Genomic DNA, 22013 nt, shown 5'->3' with positions numbered 1-22013 from the left:
ACTCTGTAGACATTAAAAATTGGTCTTTGATGCGTTAAAAGGAACTTGAGGTCAAAGTGCCATCATAAATACCTAGCTGTTCATATACCTCTGTAGATCATCTTTCTTCACATTACTACTGATGCATCTCACCCCACTCCCCCTACACAATCTGATCTCACGTCAGATAAAGTATTTTTCCAACTATTTCTAAAAGGTTTAAGTTGGCAATTTAATAGAAACAGGAAGATGCACATTTTTCCTTCACAAAATAGCGTTACCAGGTAATGTATAAACCTATGCACTGGCAGTAATCAAAATGGATTACTCTCTCAAAATGTAATGGACTCTTTTTTTTTAATGTATTCTGTTTCCACAGTAATGCAATACTGGCAGTAATGGTGATCTTAGCGGTTGGGTTCGAGTTGATACAAAGATGGAAGTGACTGCACTGTACACAGTTAATACATCAGATACAGTGGATTTTTCTCTCTTATTGCAAAATGAACCTGCGCACACAAAGCGCTCACATTTCATATATTGTCTGCAAACAGTTTGGAGTCAATGCATTTGGTGTCAATACTGTGCTGTTAAGACAAAGAAACACTGTAGTACAATCTAAGAGCAACCTTATTAAATGAGCATTTATGCATTGGGGTTTTTAATCTTCATTCCACGCTGGCTTATTTCTCTAATCAGTGGATGCTCTGTGGTTCTTCATTAAGAGGATAGAGCGAGGACAGCAGAGATGAAATGAAGCAGGGGATTTATTTCGGTGTCTGTGCGGCTGTGCTGAGTCAGAAAGCTCTGCTGCCGGGATTAAAGCTTAAAGCCACCTGAAGAAACGGCTGAGCTTTTAACTGATTACATCCACGCTCGCAATGAAAATGTTTTAAGTGCGGACAGTGGGAGGGAAAACCACACAGGTTGAAGAGACCGCCAGAGTCACCACTGACGGTTTATATGCTTTTGGATCTTGGAGATAAGTTGTTTACATCCACACTGTTAAAAATTAAAGGTGCTACAGACGAGCCATTTTTCTATGTGAAATTATTTATGCTACACAAATATCTAACTCAACCTGTTTACATTAAAAAGCAATAATTGAAGAGCTCAGATGCAAAAGCGGCTAAATGCCACCTTCATCAAAAATTAGATAATGATATGACCAAATGCTCTCAGTACGTATTATACATTTATTAAATACTTTCACTTCAAATCTGCTTAATCCTGGCCTCAGGCAGAACAACCCAGTATCACGAAATTACGTACCTATAGTTACATAAATTTGTGTTTTCCGTGACGCTGACACGTTTTTCCGCCTTTTTGCGTGAACATGTCATGCATTTCTGTTTATGTGTCACTGTCACATATTTATTACTCAACTGTTTTGTCCTACTTTCTTACCATTGTCGCTTCGATTTAGGGTTAGATTTATATAAAATGCGATCCTTACCCAAACCCAACTCTAACCCTAATGCCAGGCGACAATGGTTTAAAAATCATAAAATATAAAAAAAGCAAAAAGGTATAAACCAATACTTAAAGTGACAACCTAACGCAAACACCAAATCTGGCCCTAAACCAAAGTGTCAATGGTTGAAAATAGGACAAAACAATTGAGTAACAAATACGTGACAGTGACATGTAAACAGAAATGCGTGACACGTTCACTCAAAAAGGCGGAAAAACGTGACTATAGGTACATAATTTCATGATACAGGGTTGGGCAGAATCTATTTGGATCCTGATAAAAAATGCTCATTTACATACAAGAAAACGAGTTTTGCATCTGAAGCACTTTACAAGATAACAAAAGCATTAATACTAGTGCTGGGAAAAGATTAATCGTGATAAATCGCATACAAAATAAAAGTGCATTTTTGCCTAATATATGTACTGTGTGTAATTATTATGTATATTTAAACACACACACACACACACACACACACACACACATACATACATATATACATTTCAGAACATTTTTATTTATATATCCATTTTTATATATAAAAATATAAATAAATATATATACACATGTAAATGTTTCTTAAAAACATACATGAATGTGTGTGTATTTATATACATAATAATTACACAAAGTACAGACACATATATTAGGCAAAAATGCACTTTTATTTTGTATGCGATTAATCGCGATTAATCTTTTCCCAGCACTAATTAATACTTTCAAATTATTATTATTAACTGTAATATTTTGTCCCCATATAATCCTAAATATGTCTTATGTACCCCTCATGGACATACAGTAAACTTTATTTTTAATCCAGACTCTATGTAGATTTCTTGCATAAGTGCATGCATAAGATTTAAAAAATACTGTTTCAAATGAACTAAGCTCTACAGTATATCCTAAAATAGTTCTTACTAAATAGCACTATGGGTGGTAATTCTTAAAGCAAACAACACGTTTGAATATTCCTCCCCTCCCGTCTATTTTGAGCCTCCCACACAGTCAACTTTATATAAACACCTGCGTGCGTATCTGACAGTTAATAAAAGCAGGTTTGGTGGTGAGAGGTATGCAAAGTGCACTTCTCCGTCCCGGCGAATCCTCTCCAATTAAATCTAAACAATCATTCAGCAAGAGAGTTAAGAATACAAGCAGGCCAGAGTGCCAGAGGGTCTTCTGCTGCCGTCGCCACCTGTCCCCACACATCAGTGCCTCGGCAAAGGGCGCCAGGTCCTCCCCTCTCAAATCCCCCCTCTCCCCTTCAGGCTGACGGCCACACAGCTGGCCCGAGCCATCAGCTTTATGGGAGTGAGCTGCTCTGATGCCAATTAGGATAACTGATAACCACAGCGGTGAGCTCTCCGACATGGCTCTATTTATAGGGCTCTTCCTCAACAGCCTGCCTGAAGGAAATACATTTTGGTGCGTTTTCTTACTGTTTATGTTTGAGGTTCATATCTTGAGAAATGTGAAGCACCTTGGTTTTTAATGTAAGGGGGTTGAGATGCGTATGCTGATATGGTTTAAGAGAGCATTATGTGGTTTGTGATGTTGCGGAGTAGATCGCCTAAGCATATTTCTGGTGGGAGGGCAATGTGTAATCAGATTATAAGAGGAGAGAGAGATACAGAGGGACTTTATTGGCATGTATGTGCTTAGTTACAATATTGCCAAAGTATTATTCATAAGACAAGTTATTTACAAAATCACAATAACAAAAAATAAGATACATAAATAAAAAGGACTTTTAGCATTAACACAAAGACGAGACAAAGAAGAAAGAAAGAAAGAAAGCTGTCATATTATAAATGAAGAAGGGGCCCTTAAATCAGAGGGGTGCACTGATGGCTCATATGCTGTTTGTGTGTCCTTAGATGTGAGTGTGTGAGAGGGGACGCCAACACATTTCATGTTGAGGCACAGTGTTTCGCTTCTTTACCCAGCATGCTCAGCCGAGGAAAAGTAAATAAACAGAGCAGGGTCGAGGGCCAGAGCTCCCTCACCCTTAAAACAAAACAACACCCCCATCAAACACCCTGTCTGAGGAACAAAGAGAACAAACCAGCCGCCGGGCCCGTTCCACTGACATACGAGCGCTGCTGTCATCTATACTCACCACAAAGAAAACCCTTCAAGAGCCAAAATATGCCACTTTTGTGATTTATTCCCCTTGAACTAGGAAGCTGATTTTTATGTGGTTTAAGAAACAACGAGAATGCATGCATACTAAATTCAGATTACAGCCGCAATAATCAATAATGCATTTGTGTGTTTGTGTATAAGTGTGTGTAAAATTATAATCTGGTGAATTTAGTGAGCAATCGTCCAAGTCAAATAAAGCAATGAGATCATTGCAAAAGCATGAGCATCGGAGATTGCCGTATTTCCCAAATTGTTTGTTTTTAAGGTTCAAGTATAGCTACAATGGTTTATTGACTGCAAAAGTCAACTAGTTTTCATTTCGTATTCATAACCCTATTGAACCTGCTAAATTTGGTGGTATGACTTACGAGGTAGATCACGAAAAAATTATTGCAAGCCTGTATAAATTTCTTTGTTCTGCTGAACACAAATAAAGATATTTTGAAATTTTTTTATTAACAAAACAGATCTGAGGCACCATTCACTTCCATACTATTATTTTTCCTACCATGGAAGTCAATGGTGCCCCAGATATGCTTAGTTACAAACATTCCTGAAAATATCTTTATTTGTGTTCAGCAGAACAAAGAAAGTTTGGAATATCTTGAACTTGAGGGTGAGGAAATGATGACAGAATTGATCTATTTAAAGGAAAACACCCCTGTTTTCAACATTTTACTATGTTCTAACCTCAACTTAGACGAATTAATACATCCCTATCTTATTTCAATGCGTGCACTTAATCTTTGTAGAGCATAGTGTGTATGTGTTAGCCTTTAGCCTAGCCCAATTCATTCCTTAGGATCCAAACAGGGATGCATTTACAGTAGAAGCCACCAAACACTTTCATGTTTTCCCTATTTAAAGACTGTTACACGAGTAAGTATGGTGGCACAAAATAAAACGTGGCAATTTTTTAAAAGGACAATAAATTAGAACTTTATTGTATCGCAGAAGTTTAGTTTAGTTTGTAGCATTTCGGGTGCAGTAATATTGACGGAAGTTTGAGCGAGATGGGGAGTAGTCAGGAAGTCGTTGAAGTCGAAGTGCTGCAAACTAAGTGCTCTTCCACCATACAATATAGTTCTCATTTTTTATCCGCCTAAAAAAATCGCCACGTTTTTTTGCGCAACCATAACTACTCGTGTAACAGTCTTTAAATAGGGAAAACATGGAAGTGTTTGGTGTCTTATAAATTCATCCCTGTTTGGATCCTAAGGAATGAATGGGGCTAGGCTAAATGCTAACACATTCACGACACGCTGTACAAAGATTAAGTGCATGAATTAAAAAAAGATATGTATGTATTAATTTGTCTAAACTGAGGTAAGAACATAGTAAAATATTGAAAAACGGTGGTGTTTTCCTTTAAGTCCATTTTTAATAACTTGACTGTGTTATAACAAAAATCAAAGCATTTTTTCCTTCAAACCACCATCAACCTATTCTTGCTATTCCATACCAGTCTTTCCTCTTTAAATGGCAGTTAAGGTAAATACTCAATTAAACCAACAATGAAAGATTACTGAAGTCCTAAAAACTCTTAGGAAGTGTCAATGGACATTCTCTGTGCAACTGGCTTGTAATCCACGCCTGTATCAGCCAAATAACTCAGACAGCTGCGGTCCAAGCTGAATGCCTGCGAGGCCTAGCTGAACTTATCAAAAAAAGAAACAATTACCCGATCTCCAAGCTCCTCAAAACTGAACCGTGTGCCCAAACAGTCCCTCTCAACAATGTTTTAAATGTTGCTGCAAATATTTGTCTGCGCCCGAAGATACTCACCCTTCCGAATCTGTTGGCGTAAGATCCTGTGAGCAAGGAATGGAAAACGATGATTGTTTCATCCAAATCCCAAATGAACACGCGCTGAGAAAAGAAAGAGCAAAATCAATGGCTCACTCAGCATGCAAGATGATCTGATTGTCAATAAGAAGGGTGCATGGATTCGTGCGCCCTGGGATCTTGAGATATTCACCACTCATGGTCACCATAGCACCCCGCAACTGCGGGAAGGGCCACCATCCATCTCCTTCCCCAAATGCATTAACACAATCAATACCAACAAACTAATTACCTAGATTTGTTAACATGTCATGATCTCAGTTTGCTAATGGGGGGGAAACCTTCCCGAGATAGGTCAGGTTATGTTAATCAAAAGACATGTTTTGAACTGTACAGGTCAAATATGAAAAAGATAAATTGATGATGCAGACTGAGTATTGAACTTTGTCGCCTGCTTATTTTTATAAGTACAAAAGTCTGAGTTCACACTACTTATCTGGAATTCAAACTCAAAATCTTGTTTTTTGGGATTATGCAAAAGGTCATGAGTTTGAACTAAAGAAAAAAAATGTATAGCCTGTAAGGCACTGTATTGTAAATCACTTAGGATTAAACCATCTGCCAAGCGCATGAATGTAAATAATGTAACATTAATAAGACTTAAAGACTATTTCCAGGTCAAATGTAAGCAAATGTTGGACTCCTTTGCTTCTATTCAAGCATGCATGATGTTTTTTGAATATTCGCAACACATGCTAGGGTAACATGAGTCATTATATTTTGCATAATACACTTATATACTTACTGTATTATGTGATTAAAGCACAAAGAGCATATTATAATTATAATTATATATAATGGAATATAATTTTTTCAATTCATGTCAAATGTTTTTCAACTTTTCACTTAAAATGTTAAGCTGGTACTCATAAGTATTTTCACCAACCCTCCCAGATGCTTGGACCCCACTGTACGTCAATGAACGTTTTTCTTTATTTGAAGCAGTGAACGAAACATATTTCCACATAATGAAAAGTTTCATGGTAATAATTTATTCTAACTCTCCAAATCCTGCTCGTATGAAAAACTGACAGGGCGGCAGAGGTCCAATACCTCAAGGTCAGAGTCAGGAGGAGGGGATGGGTTGTTGTTCCTTCTCCCCCGGCCACGTGACTTTCCATCCGAGGCCCGACGCAATCGATCCGATTCTGAATCTTTAATGGGGGTTGATGGACTGTGGATCGTACTGTACTCTGCTGCAGGAAAAGAAGGAAAAAAGTATATCAGAGGAGGAAAATAAAAAAGCAACCGAACATTGCGGCTGGATCCATTTACATCATCCAGTGCTCAGGGCAGTAGCTGCTGCCCACATGTTCTGATACTGATCGGTTTATGCCCCTGATACCATTTACGCTATATTAATGGCACTGCAAGGGTGTTTATGATAATGTTAAAGCTTAAATTACACAATACACATTTCTACGAGTGCTGAAGATAATTTCTCTTACCTGCAGGTTGCTCTGTAAGGGCCTGGCTGGTGATAGCTGATGGAGGTTCCTGTAAGGTGTATGTAGCAGTGGTGGAGGGCGTTGTTGGGCTGGTGTTGTTACTGGTCATGTAGGGAGAGGTATAAGGGCTACTGTTGTAATACTGCGCGTACTGACTCTGCCCAAAAGCGGGGTAGGAGGGGTAGTCCTGCAAAAAAGACATCAGGAAAGTAACGTGAGATAGGCGCACAGCAACGCTGCTACTTTACAGCGCAGATTCCAAAACGTAAACGTGACCATATGTCTGCCGTGTGCTACATCTGGACAGTGATCTGTCTTCGCTTTTTTCTTTTCCCTCTGCTTGTGGCATAATTCATACGCGCGGAGAGCAAGAGGTAATCCTTGCGTACAGTGGTCGGAACATTTAAAGTGATTCATATCATGTGAGTAATATGCAAGTGTACACATGTTCAATAAAGGCTTCCAGGAGGCAGGAGAAATACTGCATGCGTATGCCAGAAGGCGACAGGCTATGGCCCGACACGGAGGAAATACAATTTCAACTATATAGTCGGAGATAGAAAACTTAATAAAAGCTACCTGTTGTGTACTGTTGAATCCAGTTGAGTTTGTGAGGGAATTGCTGCCAGCGTAAAGCCCTGAAGTTGTTGTAAAACTGCCTCCTACGAGTGCAAGAGACATAACAGTGAGTTATCTACACATGCAATATCAAATCTAATCAGATGTGATGGGCATCAAAGCATTACTTTCAACTGATGCATGTCTGTTGCGCAAAAGACAAAAATAAAACAGTGAAATTGCAAAAAGGGGATAATTTTTAATGGTTAGAAAAAAAAGAAAACAGTAACACTTTACAAACAGGTTGTATTTGTTAATGTTAATTAATGAAGTAGAAAACATGAACGAAACAATGAACAATAATTCTACGGCATTTATTAATCTTAGTTTATGTTCATTTCGGCATTTAATACGCTTTTAAAATCAAAAGTTGTAACTTTGTAATTAGTTAAAGGGACACTTCACTTTTTTGAAAATATGCTCATTTTCCAGCTCCCATAGAGTTAAACATTTGATTTTTACCGTTTTGGAATCCATTCAGACGATCTCTGGGTCTTTTAGCATAGCTTAGCATAATCCATTGAATCTGATTAGACCATTAGCATCACGCTAAAAAAATAACCAAAGAGTTTGACTCAATGACTTTGCTGAGGCGCAATGATATTACACAGCAGCCGAAAATAGTCCCCTTAGTAACTTTCAATGGCAGGGGACTATTTTCGGGCAGTGCGTAATATCACTACGACTGGTGCAGCCATGTTACAGCAGCAAAGTCCTTGATTATTACGCCAGAATGAGAGTATAGTTCCAGACATATCTGCCTAGAAAATCAGAAGTTTTAATTTTCAGTCGGTCTTAGTACACGATGTAACTACAGAAGAGTCAAGTTTTAAATATGAAAATATATAAACTTTTTGGTTATTTTTTAGCGCGATGCTAATGGTCTAATCAGATTCAATGAATTATGCTAAGCTATGCTAAAAGTGATAGCACCAGACCTGGAGATCAGCTGAATGGATTTCAAAACAGTAAAAATCAAATGTTTAACTCTGGGGGAGCTGGAAAATGAGCATAGTTTCAAAAAAGGTGGAGTGTCCCTTTAAAGCACAAATAACGATCATGAACGATTGTATTAGCATTAACTAACATTAACAAATATTCATAAATGCTGATAAACTATATTGCTCATTGATTTTTCACATTACCCAATGCATTTATTAATGTTAAAAAATTCAACCTTAGGGATTGTGCACACCAAAACTTTTACGCCCGCGGCCGGCGCATGTTTTCAATTGTTTTCAATGGAAGCTCAGCGTTTTTCAAATAAGCCAGCAGCTAGCGTTTTTCTTCCGCGCTGAAAACAGGCGCTCAGCGCTGAGCGTGGAAAAAACGCTGGGCACCGGTTTTCAGCGCGGAAGAGAGTTGAAAAATGTTCAACTTTGTATGAAAAGCTCCGCTCGTCAATGTCAGTTCTCACGCGGCCGTCCAATCACAGTGGAGGAGGGGCGGGACAAGTATGTTTTCAATTGCAACCAACCGTCTCACAGCTGATGTATCAGAGCTACCAAAGCACCTAGCTGAAGAAAGCCGGAACTCAGCTGAAAAACAGCTGGCATTCGGCGTTTTCAGCCGCTTTTAAAAGTTTTGGTGTGCACAACCCCTTACTGTAAAGTGTTACCTGCAAACCCATTGTATTACCTATAAAATGAATGACATTTTTAAATCATTGCATGGGGACTGATCCAAGCAAGGCCCGAACCAGCTCAAAGACATTTAAAACAAAACCTTGTAGGTATTATAGGGGCATGAGGGCTTGTGAATGTGTGTGTATTTGTGTTTGTGTGTGTTGATGGGATGTGACAGTGGCTTTTTCTCTAGTTCTCTTTTCTCTATATCAGTGATTGAATCTCGGCTGATGGTCGAAAAGGGGGCCGGATCTATTATTTCATCCACCGCTACCTTTACAATAACAGAAACAGTGGCACTGTTGTGTGTTATCCACTCAGCTGCGAGGAACGGGAGGGGTGAGGTGGTCTTTTTACCTAACATCCTGCCTCAATGAATATGCATATATGTCTGCCCAAAAAGTAACTTGTGTGTAAATAAGACTCTTGATGGAGAGATAGCATCTGATGACTTAATAACATACGTGAGTTTTAGGGAATGAGACAGCCTGAAGGGACATGAAATCTTCATTGCTTTTCTAAAAGCTTCTTTTGGCCTCAAAGTCCTCATCAAGCCCTGATCAGAGGTTTCCTCAACCCTAACACAGTGATGTTTGCTCAAAGTATTTTCCCAGACTTTAAGCTAATGGACAGCTGCACTCCACGTTGTTTTCAAGCATTCCCAATGTGAAATTCTCATGTCAGTCTTATTGGATGCTATATATTTTATTGTACCCCTAATGCATTGAATCATCGTGTACATAGACTTGACAATTCTCTTTACTATTATTATTTAAATTTCACGCATTTGACAGACACTCATGTCTAAAGTGACTTTTTTAAAGTGCATTTTATCAGTAATGTATTTGTTCCCTGGAATCGGACCTGGGATTTTTGTTGCAATCCTTTACTACTGGAATGCTACTCTTTACATGTATTACTTTAGTTTAATATCTTTTGACTGCTGACTGTAAGAGCTTTGCTTAACAATTCCTATGTACTTGTATTATCTCTGCATGCTCAAATGTCAAATAAAACTTTAAATGTCAAATTTTAGTTTATTAATTTCTTTCTCGTTCTTTTCTGTATCTCTCTCCCCCCTGTATTCATTCAGATACCGATGTTTTTACTCTCCGGACGCAGACCCACTCATGTCACATAAAGTGAAAGTCATCAAACTCCCGTCGCACAACAAATTAGCTAAATCCACAGTTCAAAAAGTCATAAAGCCAGGACTTATGGGATAGCAGTTAAGTACAGAGCCACATAAAAGGCAAGCAAGACCCCCTCCGGTCCCAAAAGAATGACTCCATGCTGGGGAGAGGCCTGGTTGTTCCCAGGGGCAAAACCCCCCGTTCCTCCCCCCACCCTCTCTGTCTTGCTCCAGTTAGTTCAGTTAAGAAGAGACACTGGCTCTCCTTATGGCCTCTGCAATTGGGAGTCCATTTGCTTTGCTTGATCAGTCCTCTAGCCATGGGCTATGTCTATCATCAGTGCACAATATTTGTAGCAGAGGTTTTGTAGGCCTCTCTGGGGAGCTGGCGATCAAGTCCAGATGGGCTTCTTTAAAAAGCAGTCTGCTGCTTCTCTCACACTGTGCGCTGAATGGAGGCAGGCACAATTGTTGCTGTAATTATCAGTCAGAGAAACCCATCTCTCTCTCGCTTTCTTTCTCTCGTCCTGCATAGCCTATAAGCTTTCGGAAAAGGAAGCAAAGCTCAAACAGGTGTGAAAATATCAAATTAATTCCTAATTTATACTTGGAATGAAATTCATTGGCATGTAGCAAATCTCTACTAATTGAAAGAAAACTATTATGATAATTCATCTCTGTTTTGTGGTGTATAGATGAGGGCTAGTAGTCACAAGTTATAGGGGCTTTATCTCAGTATATCCACAATTATTATCTGTTATGTCTCAGTAACTTTGTTTATATATTTAACTTTCTAATGTAAATTTATTTCTACCTTGTGAGGTTTACTATTTTTCTCAAGCAATGGATTTTTATGTATTTAAAAAGCATCATATTTTAGTAAATTTTAGTATATAGGGCCAGATTTAGCGAAGTATATAGCGCCAGCGAAAACCATCATTTTGGTGTTAATTAACGACTGTTGATATTTACTAAAGACGCACATTGGATACTTAGCGCTGAAAATTTTGGTCTAGTTATTTTTGCGACTGACCTTATTGAATTTCTATGAGTTTTCCTTTTAGATGCAAAATTTATGGGAGGAGATTATGTAAATGATTCACGCAACTCGATTTACTTATGCTTACGCATGTGATATTTCTGGTATTTGTGCCATTATTTAACACCGTAAAAAGCATTTCTTAAATCATTTTGCAATTGAAATGGCAGCAGCAGAGATCAGAGAGCGTGTTGTACAAGGTAGAGGATTTTAACATGAAATGCCAGAGGAACATTTTATTCAAAAATATTGTTTGTCAAGCCACGTTATTTTTTATTTGCTGGAGAAAGTAAAGGAGGAGTCACTTGGAGAAGTCACACAATACAAGGTGTTTAAAAACTTCTTGTAAATCTTAATTTTATGTCCTCTGGTTCTATTCAGTGTACTATGGCTTCAATAGCTGGGATTTCACAACCAACATTTTCAGCTGCGATATCCGTGGTGCTGAACTCAAGCGCATCAGGCGTTAGTAGATCACCCGCACATCATCAGCTCTGCTTATTTGCAACCCTGAACTATTTTTCGCTGCTTTTTTGTAGATTGTGTTGGTCATTATGGAAATCAGCTGTTGCGCCTGTGTTATTTAATTTGCGTCTTTTTAGTAAATAACCTGTAGATATTAACATTCCCATCACCGCTTTAGGGAATTGCACTTTTGCCCTAATTTGCCCTGTTTAGTAAATCTGGCCCTTAATATTTAACTATTTTTGCTAACTATTTTGGGAAACTTTTAAAAAACACACACTGGCAAATGCAGATTTTAACCAAAAGTTTGACATTGATTTTCCATAAATGTCCAAACAGAATACTTTGTGTTAAAAACAATTTTTGATAATTCTGTACCTTTTGACATTTTTTGATAAAAAGCCAATTAATACAGCTTTTTTGTCTTCAAACTTTAATTGACTTTTATAAAAAAATCTACCCTGATCAATCTTTGTCCGAGTATAAAATGTGACAACTTGCCCCGGTCTCCCCTTTGCATCACTCATGACCGTTTTAAACCAGGAAGGTCCCTCTGTGCTACACTTCTGGACCTTGATCTCAGAAACCAAGCGTCGTTCTATTATACATTAAAGAGCTGGGTAAAAACATTAATTTAATTGTATTCCCTTTGACAGCTGGGTGCAGGCGGTCTGTACCGGGGTAATAGGACAGCAGTTGGTATCGTATAGATGGGGGTGGTCTAGCGCACTACGTTCAGTCTTTTCCTATGGGTTTAGACCTGCCCAATCGATGAGGCATTGAGGGGAAGCCGATAGGGACAGACTGGCCTGGTTAATGGTCATCTGTCATCTGCTGTTGCAGTAAGAGGCTAATGTGTTTATTGCTGTGTGGGCTATGCGTGGCAGACTGAAGGCACCTCAGTCTCGGCGGATGATATATACTTCAAGCAAAGTCGTTGTGGGATGACACTAAATAAGTGCTCTTATTTAGGTATATAACCCGAAAACCAATATCCTGTAAACATAATTTATAGCTCTTATAGCAAAAAAAAGTAATATTTATGCCAAAAAAAGCTATTGTATTATTCGTGATTCAAAATTTGGTGAGTAAATACTAAGCTGAATTTTGAGGGGAGTTATTCTTTAAATTTAAATGAAACAATTCACATTCAGCGTTCACACTAAACGTGCATCTGTATGAACTACACAGAGTTTATTATACTGTACTGCAATGATCCATTGCTTGATATTAAAATACTTTCTTCATTTGCATGCTAAACAATAATTTCAGAATATAACATTTTGCATTCTGAGAATAGACTCCAGGTGAATGAAGTTGGCATGTGAAGGCCGCAGCGGTCGGGTCAGAGTAACATTGACAGGCCTGGTGTTGAAGCGTGATCCCCATCAGCAGTTTTTACTGATGAGGCATGGAAAAGTAGCTTCCATGGACCGCATGTGTCAAGTTATTTACTGTGAGATGCTCTGGAGCTCTTTCAAAAATGTGGAGAAGTTTCTACTGTCACACATTATTTGGAGATTAGAGAGCTCAAAACGGCACTAACTGTTGAAACTCGCAGAAAAACACGGCAGGGACGAAGAGAATAAGAGAGCAAGAGAGAGAAATTTTGGCAATTTACCTCAAAAACGCTCGGTAGCAGACAGTTCGCCTGGTGCACTTTGATTTCCCTGTACAAATCTGACTTCTATGAACTGACCTCAAAGACAAGAGTCCCGGGTGTTTCCTCTTAAGCAAACATACTTAAGAACATACATGGCCGAGCACGGAGCCAAAACATGGAGAAAAAGATTGGTCTTAAAAGGGGAAAAAACCCATCTATTTTTTTCCCCATCTGTCCTTTTTCTCTTAAGGCCTAATGCAAAAAAGACTGTGTCTAACAACAACCCAATACAACCATCTGCTCTGGGATGTTATGATTTGGTCTGTGTCTGCCATTAATTGTGTCTCTTTTGAAGGGGGGGGGGAACCATGGCTCTATTTTGCCACTCCACTGAAGACCAGAGGAGGAAAAGAGGTGAGATCCTGACCTTGCATCTGGTAACTGTAGGGCGCTTGTCCCGTCTGAGGTGTGGAGAAACTGGAGCTGTAGCTGAGGAAGCCGCTCTGGCCTGGAGACTGGGCCTGGGTCAGTCCACTCTCTGTCTTGATGCCTGCCCACAATGGACCTAAATCAGTTAGTGACAGCAGAGTAATATGATGCACAGTCCATAGTGTTACTCCCTCCATGTCAAGCAAGACAAAAGATGGCGACTGTTTCTCAATGGGATGTGATTCAAGCTATGGCACAGGTATAAGAGGCAAGAATGGTACCCAGTGCACAAAGTGGAAGAATTGTGCTGGTATTAAATATACAGTACTGTGCAAAACGGCCACCATGCAACCATTAGATTTGTTTTTGCAATTGTATAGTGATCATATATAATTATTTCTCAGTCTCTTTATTAGAATACAACCAGAAAATACAGGAAATGTGTATGTAGTATTAAAAAAAGTATTAAAGGATAAGCTGAAGTGTCAGGTATTTAGGGTAAACTCCCCTTCCACTTCAGTAATAGCAGGCAGCTGCAGGATCTCTTAAACCTAAATGAAATTAAATCCTAATTTCTAATTCTAATCGAATGACTTCACGACTTCAGTCTCCTCAAAAAAGCTCAAGATGTGTTTCGTGCCAAGAGAGGTCACACTAAATACTGACTGATGCCTGAAGAAGACATTTAGTTCTGAAAATTGTTTTGTTTTTAATTTTGTGTACATATTTCCTGTATTTTCTTTCGTTTATATTTGTATCTTATAAAGAGCGAAAACAAAATATGGATGGACATTAAAACTTTTCTTAAACATAAAAGCTCCTAAGACTAATATATATATATAACCATTCTAATATATAATATATATTAGAATGGTTATAAATGATAATATAATAATAAACATTATTACATGGCTCACTGGAATTGCTTAATTCTGATTGGACAGTTGCGACATTTGCAGTTTTTTTAATCCCAGATAATGACTGCTCCAAACTTATAACATATGGTAACCCGAATGCTGCAAATCATTTTCACAGGTACAGTTGAATATTACACAAAATTTTATATATATATATATATATATATATAATTTTGTGTAATATTAAACTGTATAATATAACATATAAAATATAACATATATAACATATTTACAAACAACTAAACCAAATAGTGTGTTCGTGACATTTCAACATCTTATCTTAAAACCCAAAGTAAACATGTTTCCTGGCGGAAGGTTTGCATTTATTAATAATGACATAATAAAATATTTTAAATCAATATTTAATGTTCCTTACTTTACTTATGAGGTAAATAGCCTTGTAATAAGCGGTATAATGTACAGGCAGCCGGTTGTTATCACGAAATAAGCTTATTTTTGCAGTAACAAACGGCTTCCTTTACTTAACATATAGTTTGTGTAAATTAAAGCCGTAAACACAGTTATTCATTTCGGTAATAAAAACTGATTTTTAAACACTTTGATTACATTTCGTTTCTTTCCTTCAGAGAAAACTAAGGGGAAAAGACACACTTAGAAATTCACAAGTACATTTTGTTTGCGACAAATAAACACAGTGTAAAATCAAGCGATGTGTGATAATGCATTATGACATCTGTCAGATGGCTGGATGCTCCTTAGATTATTCTACAATACGCAACAAATGTAATGCTTATGTTAAAAACTTCAGAAACTAACAACAGGAGAGACTGTCTTATCATGTATAGAGAGAGTACAGGTGGTGTATAAGAGCTGTCTCTATGCAAAAATAATTAGCCTAATTCGTACTGATGTTGCAGTATTTCTTATCGGTAGGTACCGACCCACTTCAGACACTGATGGTATCTGAATGCATTCAAGTACTGTGCAAAATTAGAGTTAAAACAAACCTGTTTGATTAGATTGAATCAGGCCCAATGCAGATTTGCAATTTGCTTCCACTCAAACAAACATCTGAAGCGTAACTTAGATTTTCTACCTAAACAACGTGCGCATATTTTCGCCAAAGGTTTCAGAACGTTCAATTCCTTGAACAAGCAAAGATCATTATAGTTTAGGCTTTCAGAGGGTAACGTCTGGTTTGAAACGAAATTATTCAGTGTCTGCGAAATTAGCATAAAATAAAACATGTATGTGAATGATTCTCTGAATCTGCAGAAATAATTGAAAGGTTAGCATACTTTCCAGTTTAGGTTGAAAGTGAAGCTACAAAGGCCTATTGTTTGTAAAACCCCAGGAATCAGCACGCTGTTAGGTTTTATAAGTTTTACCGTAGATTGGTCAGATGCTAACAGTGCTAAATGCAAAGCTTCAGTTTCAATTACAGGCATAGTGATATTACGCACGAAAATAGTCCCCTTGGTTACTTTCAATAGCAGGCGACTATTTTCGAGCAGTGCATAATATTATTGCCCCTGCTGCAGCCATGTTACGGCAGCAAAGTATAGTTCCTAGCCATATCGGCCTAGAAAATCAAAACTTTTAATTTTTCGTCGGTCTTAGTACACGATGTAACTTCAGAAGAGTCAAGTTTTAAATAGAAAAAATTTGAAACTCTGGTTTTTGTTTAGCGCGATGCTAATGGTCTAATCAGATTCAATGGATTATGCTAAGCTATGCTAAAAGTGCTGGCGCCAAATCCGGAGATCAGCTGAATGCATTCCAAAACGGTAAAAATCTAATGTTTAACTCTAGGGGAGCTGGAAAAACGAGCATATTTTTTAATAAAGTGGAGTGTCCCTTTTATATTGAACTAGTGATGTTTACATTTTTAGTGAAGAGCAAAAGAAAACCTGAATTACAGAGCATTAAAGAAAAAATAAATAAATAGCAATGCTGCAGTTACCATAGGCTGGGATTCCATAGGGTTGGCCTGGCTGAGGGTACGAGCCATAGGCAGCAGCTTGCTGCATTCCTGTGGTGTATTGCGTCTGTCCGTACGCTGCCATATTTTGGGCGGAAGGAGTCGGAAGAATGTGTGGATAAGGTCTGCTATTTGAGAGCAAAAGCAAGAACAGAGAAAGACATAGTTTTTACCCGCAAGGACACATTGTAAAATTCACTCACATAGCCTGTGCCGATTCTGCTACTTAATCATAAATATTTGGGCAAGCTGTGAAACAGAAAAAAATCAGCCATTAAGCAGCTGATATACATTGCGAAAGAAAAACAAATCACCAGGGAAATCGTTGCAAGATAATAATTATAACAGATTTTGGAGAGCGCAAGCTGTGGAGATCAACGCAAACAAAGCAGCCACAGAGTCCAAGATCTGGCAGAAGGATCTAATTAAAGCTCCAAATGAAGCTGGATGCTGCTTATTTTTTTAAAGAAAAATAAAAGAAGCCTTACTTGGAAGGGTAAATCTGGGGAGAGAACTGGTGAGTTTGTCTTGGGCTGAAGCCACTGCTTCCAATGGCTGCGGAGAGTCCGAAAGAAAAGAGTCAAGCACATATTCGACATTAAAAAATAAGGTAAATATTATTCTTTGCCAACAGAACTTCTGGAATCCAAGGCAACTGTAATTGCATAGTGTTACACTATTTATTTCCCTAACCTTATTTTAGGTTGAAAAATGAAGAGCAATAACCAAGGAAAATAATCAGGTAATATGCGAGGCTTTTCTGCTGACTGTATACATAAAACCAACAGTGAATGGAAGGGCCAGTGTCCACATACACGCAAACAGAGCAGACAATGATGTATAGCACTGGTCAGTGAAGGGCTTGAAGTGCGCTGTACAATGAGAAATCGGTAGGCCTGATTACAGGTCAGTATTACACAAGTGGCCTTCATTAGATATAAACCGGCTCTATAGTTCCAAGCCCTTAATGGTGATGTCGAGGGCCATTCAGTTAACTCGCGCAAACACTGGAGAGCAACATGAGATCTTTTGATGTGCAGTTGAATGGAGGGCTCAAGTATGGCCTTTAGATGATCTCACAAGAATTTGTACGTATTTTACGAGTTGGATTAAACTACGAAATTTGACTATGTAAGGAATAATTGACGACAGGCCGTTGAATTATAAGAAAATAATTCACACCGAAGGTGGTTATGCGTCACGACACGAAGCGGATTATTTTCGAATAATTCAAAGGATTGGAGTCAATTATTCCGCTTATACCATGGTTACCAAAACTATTACTCTGGTGCCTATTTTGAAGGTTAGGTGTGTGGTTATTGAAAAATAATCAACACCCATAAAACATTTTTCAACCAATCAGAATAAAGCATTAAACAGCCCATACGAATTAGATAAAATACTACATACTCATATGTAAGGAATAATTGACGACAGGCCATTGAATTATAAGAGAATAATGCCCACCCAAGGTGCAATGTGGCACGTCGCGAAGCGGAGTGGCGTTAACACCGCGTTGTGCATTATTTTCAAATAATTCAAAGAACCGGAGTCAATTATTCCTCTTATACCACGGTTACCACAAAAATTGCTCTGGGGCCTATTTTTAAGGCATTTGACAAGTTAGGTGTGCGGTTATCAGAAATTAATGCATACCTACGGAACATTTCTCAGTCAATCAGAATACAGCATTCAACAGACCCGTGGTATAATATGTAATAATATAATACAATTTTATATTTAATAAAAATGTCTTATTATTAAATATATAATATTTATTATTATTGTTGTTAGCGGTTTATCACTTAATCTTTATTATTATTATCATTAATTATTAATTTGTTATTAATTATACTGGGCATTGCAGTTTTTAGAATTGCCGATATAAAACATTTTATGCATTAGCATTAGTAGCATGTACAAATTTTTATGGTTATGCTTTGTGGATATAATTGGCTGTGACATCCAAAGTAAAAGTTAAGTTAAGGAGATCCCGCTTTGTGTAACCGTATTCTCTACACCCTGAAACCGGGAGCTTTTCCCCACACTTCAGCACCTGGCCTGGACAAACACTGAACCTCGGCACGGCGGCATCCCTCGAGTATAAAACGGTCTCAAATGACTACATTTCATTTATATTGTCAGAGATAGAAGTCCGAGCCGTGATTTATATAGGTCTAAAATAAAGGTATCGGGTACTTAGTCAAATAGGTAGGGAAATAAGACAAATTAGCAGGAATGTAATACTCTATAAAGAGTTCTTTCGCATTCGCTGGCATTTGCTTAGCAAGTAATGTGAGCGGCCTATAACATGGAATAGACCTACCTAAATTTGTATGCGCTAGTTTTAAAATATACCATTGAGAGTATAACGTTTTTAACAGAATGCAATGAGCTGTTTTTGCGGCACTAAAAACTCAAAACAAAAAGGCATTTAATTTCAGTAAATTAACACTTTGCATGCCTCTCTATATACAGATTTGCCATTTTTGATGGCAGAATAAACCCACATTAAGTTAACACTACAGTAACTCTGTGGTTTGGTTCACTTCCTGAGTTTCTTATCAGACACGGATCATCTCTCAAACTATGGTGTGTGCGTGTCTGTGTCGTACCTGATCCTGAGAAGCTGTCTAGGGAGCCGTCTGCTACAGAGGTGGTGATTTCAGCGCTGCTCATTGGCTCTGTTTTAACTGCAAACATAAGGAAACCAAAATGTTTGTGACGCAGCACAAGCCGAGCCTGTTATCGCTCAAAAATCAAACAGGCAAAACTTTTGTGCTCGTAAAGCCAATACACTTCATTTCGGGTAATGTGCAAATTCTAAACATGGCAAAAAAGCGCTCATCCAAGCGGTTTCGTTGGCTGGCGGTGTGGCGGGATCGCGGCATTCATTAAGCGGTTGGTTTAATGAGGTAAAGCTGCTATTGAGATAATGGAGCTTTCAGGTTTCCGCATTTCAGTCCTGGCCAGCCCACAGGACAGGCCAACAATTAAATGCTAATCTGTAGTACAAATAAAAGGAGGACACTTCCCCTCCAAAACACACAAACCATTCTGTTGATTTAAGTACAATGGCCATACATAAGGCGCTCATTTAAATGCATAAACCAATGTATTGCTGAATTTGACTGACATGTTTTAAAAAGCTAATTGTCAGACAAATAAAGAAAAACTGACTGTGTAGGATATATATATATAAATATATAAGCTGAAAAAGTACCAGCTTAATAATATTGTGCTGTTGGTTTCTTGATGTCTTACCAAAAGTTGCATCAAGTACTGTAACACACAGGCAAAAAGGTGAAATTAAATGGCACAAATAAGCTTTGGAATGCATGGACGTGCAGTATAATTGATATGTCAAGGCAATGCATGGCGTATAAAATGTATTTGACCCGACCGCTCCGCACTACAATGAGGGCAACCGGGAGACAATTTCACAGCGTTTAGACAGGCCCGGATCTTTGAAATGAATCCATCTCTGTCTCGGGAGGGGGTGGGGTAGAGGTTTACTTTTAGGAAAACAAAATTCACTATGTGGGTACGGAGTCATGCCCACTGAAATCCCTCATGGCTGAGGTAGCCATCAGCTTGTCATGTTAAACATGTTGCTGCTATGGTTGTCTCTCAAAGGAACATATGTCGATAGGGAGCGGTCTGAATACACCCCCCCATCTTTTCTGAAGGGATATGGGAGAATAGCGGCAAGGAGCATGCAGAAACTAGAGCAGTCAAGTCTATCACATACCACACATAACCATAAAACCGTCCTGCGGAACATCAAATAAAATGCACATTACGCGTGCCCACAGCTTCACCATTCATTGACAGTGTGGAATCAAAGCCAAAAGTCTCAAACCATGCTTTCAACAGATTCACCAGAACACAACACAAAATGCCAAACAATCCTAATGAAAGGCACAATAGTTGAAGCGTGGCTTTTCACAATCGTGAAAATAAACGAATATAATTTGGTTTGCCAATCAAAGTATAATTTTAGATTTAAACACCAAGTATTGTCCTTTCATTGATTTTATCACCAGAACTGCACAAACCTGCAGCGGACTGTGAACTAGAACTTAACAACCAGTCAGCTGTGGTAAGCATAGTGATGTTATCACCTATAGGGAGAAAGAACGGGATAGGACACATGACAATATGCACTGTCACAGGTTGGGGCTTATCAGTGAAGAAAACCACCGTTAAGATTACTTCATATAAACTACTTTATATGAGCCGATTACAAACTTATGGGCTGTAACACGAGTCATAGCCAAAGGTATATTATTTATATATATTCTGCGCATACAGCACAAATGTATTTATGTCCTGCTAAAGTTCATTGGCGGATAAATTGTAGGATTACATTTTTTTATATAAATTTAAGAAAATTAAAATCATTAATTTATATGCAGGGCAGGTTAATATATACTTTTATATAATTTTTAATATTAATTTAATACAGCTAAAAAATGCATCGGTCAAAATGTAAAAAAAAACAATCCCCTTGACATAGAAAGCACATCATATGGCGCAATTTAGATATGTTTAACAGAAACTAAACAGTGTATGTTATTTGTGGCATAAGTTAAAAAGCATCACTAGGGACAAAGCCGTGTGCTATAGCACTTATAAATCCACCGTAATGTCACTAAATGGCCCAAATGAGACAGTAAAGACGCACCTTCAGTGCCATTTGGTGTCATGGAATTGTTATTTATATGGGAGTTGTCGATGTTGGGACCATTGGGGGACTCACTGCTTCCACTTACTCGGCTGTGTGGACTAGCTAGATCCTGCATTTCCATAGACCTGAGAGATAGAGACACAGACATTAGAAGTAAGACAACTTGCACATTTGTAGAACTGTAAATGAATGTAAATATAACATATAATTATTAATTTAAGTTCTTTTAAAATATAAATGTTATTTAAAAAAATAAAACGTATGTAATGTGATGTATGTAAACATATGTCTGACAGTCACTATTATTTCGCATTTTATAATTTCGTACCATTTCGTTTTTCATTATAATTATTTTAGGACCATAATAATTTAAGCAGAAAGTTTAATTCAAAAATTCACATGAATTTGACTGTTTCTTGTCATTTTTTGTTGTAATGACAGCATGCACTTGAGCTGGCATGAACTCCACAGGTTTGTGCAAAACCTGATGATCCATGTTATCCCAGCATGATCTGAAAATGCTCCAAAGGGCATCTTGTGTGCTTTAATGAAAGCAATGAAATCTGACCTTTTGTGCAAAGGACATTAAAGAAAAAAATATTGACGGTTAAAGTTACAAATTTTCTTATTTGATTTGTGACCTAGAATCGTGCATTTTTCAT

At 37.9% G+C, this 22013-nt stretch overlaps 1 protein-coding gene across 14 annotated transcripts in view; it reads right to left on the bottom strand.

Moving 5' to 3' along the window:
* The window catches only part of eya1 (EYA transcriptional coactivator and phosphatase 1), a 97249-nt gene that overhangs the window by 17938 nt on the left and 57298 nt on the right, over window positions 1–22013 (bottom strand). For 5 of the 14 annotated variants that reach the window (XM_065294954.2, XM_065294955.2, XM_065294957.2 and 2 more), the window contains exons 2-11: window positions 21349–21476; window positions 20720–20785; window positions 19277–19354; window positions 17150–17216; window positions 16644–16789; window positions 13801–13938; window positions 7471–7553; window positions 6892–7078; window positions 6497–6639; window positions 5384–5467 (exon numbers count right to left, since the gene is read on the bottom strand). In XM_065294954.2, coding sequence (XP_065151026.1) covers window positions 5384–5467; window positions 6497–6639; window positions 6892–7078; window positions 7471–7553; window positions 13801–13938; window positions 16644–16789; window positions 17150–17216; window positions 19277–19354; window positions 20720–20785; window positions 21349–21472 — 1116 coding nt within the window. In that variant the 5' untranslated portion in view covers window positions 21473–21476. Of the gene's footprint in view, window positions 1–5383; window positions 5468–6496; window positions 6640–6891; window positions 7079–7470; window positions 7554–13800; window positions 13939–16643; window positions 16790–17149; window positions 17217–19276; window positions 19355–20719; window positions 20786–21348; window positions 21500–22013 lie in introns of those variants that run through there. The other 9 variants (XM_065294958.1, XM_065294960.1, XM_065294959.1 and 6 more) reach the window with 9 other exon arrangements.

This window comes from Paramisgurnus dabryanus, chromosome 22 (assembly GCF_030506205.2).
Source record: "Paramisgurnus dabryanus chromosome 22, PD_genome_1.1, whole genome shotgun sequence".
Lineage (NCBI taxonomy): Eukaryota > Metazoa > Chordata > Actinopteri > Cypriniformes > Cobitidae > Paramisgurnus > Paramisgurnus dabryanus.
This window is presented reverse-complemented; position numbering and strand designations above follow the sequence as displayed.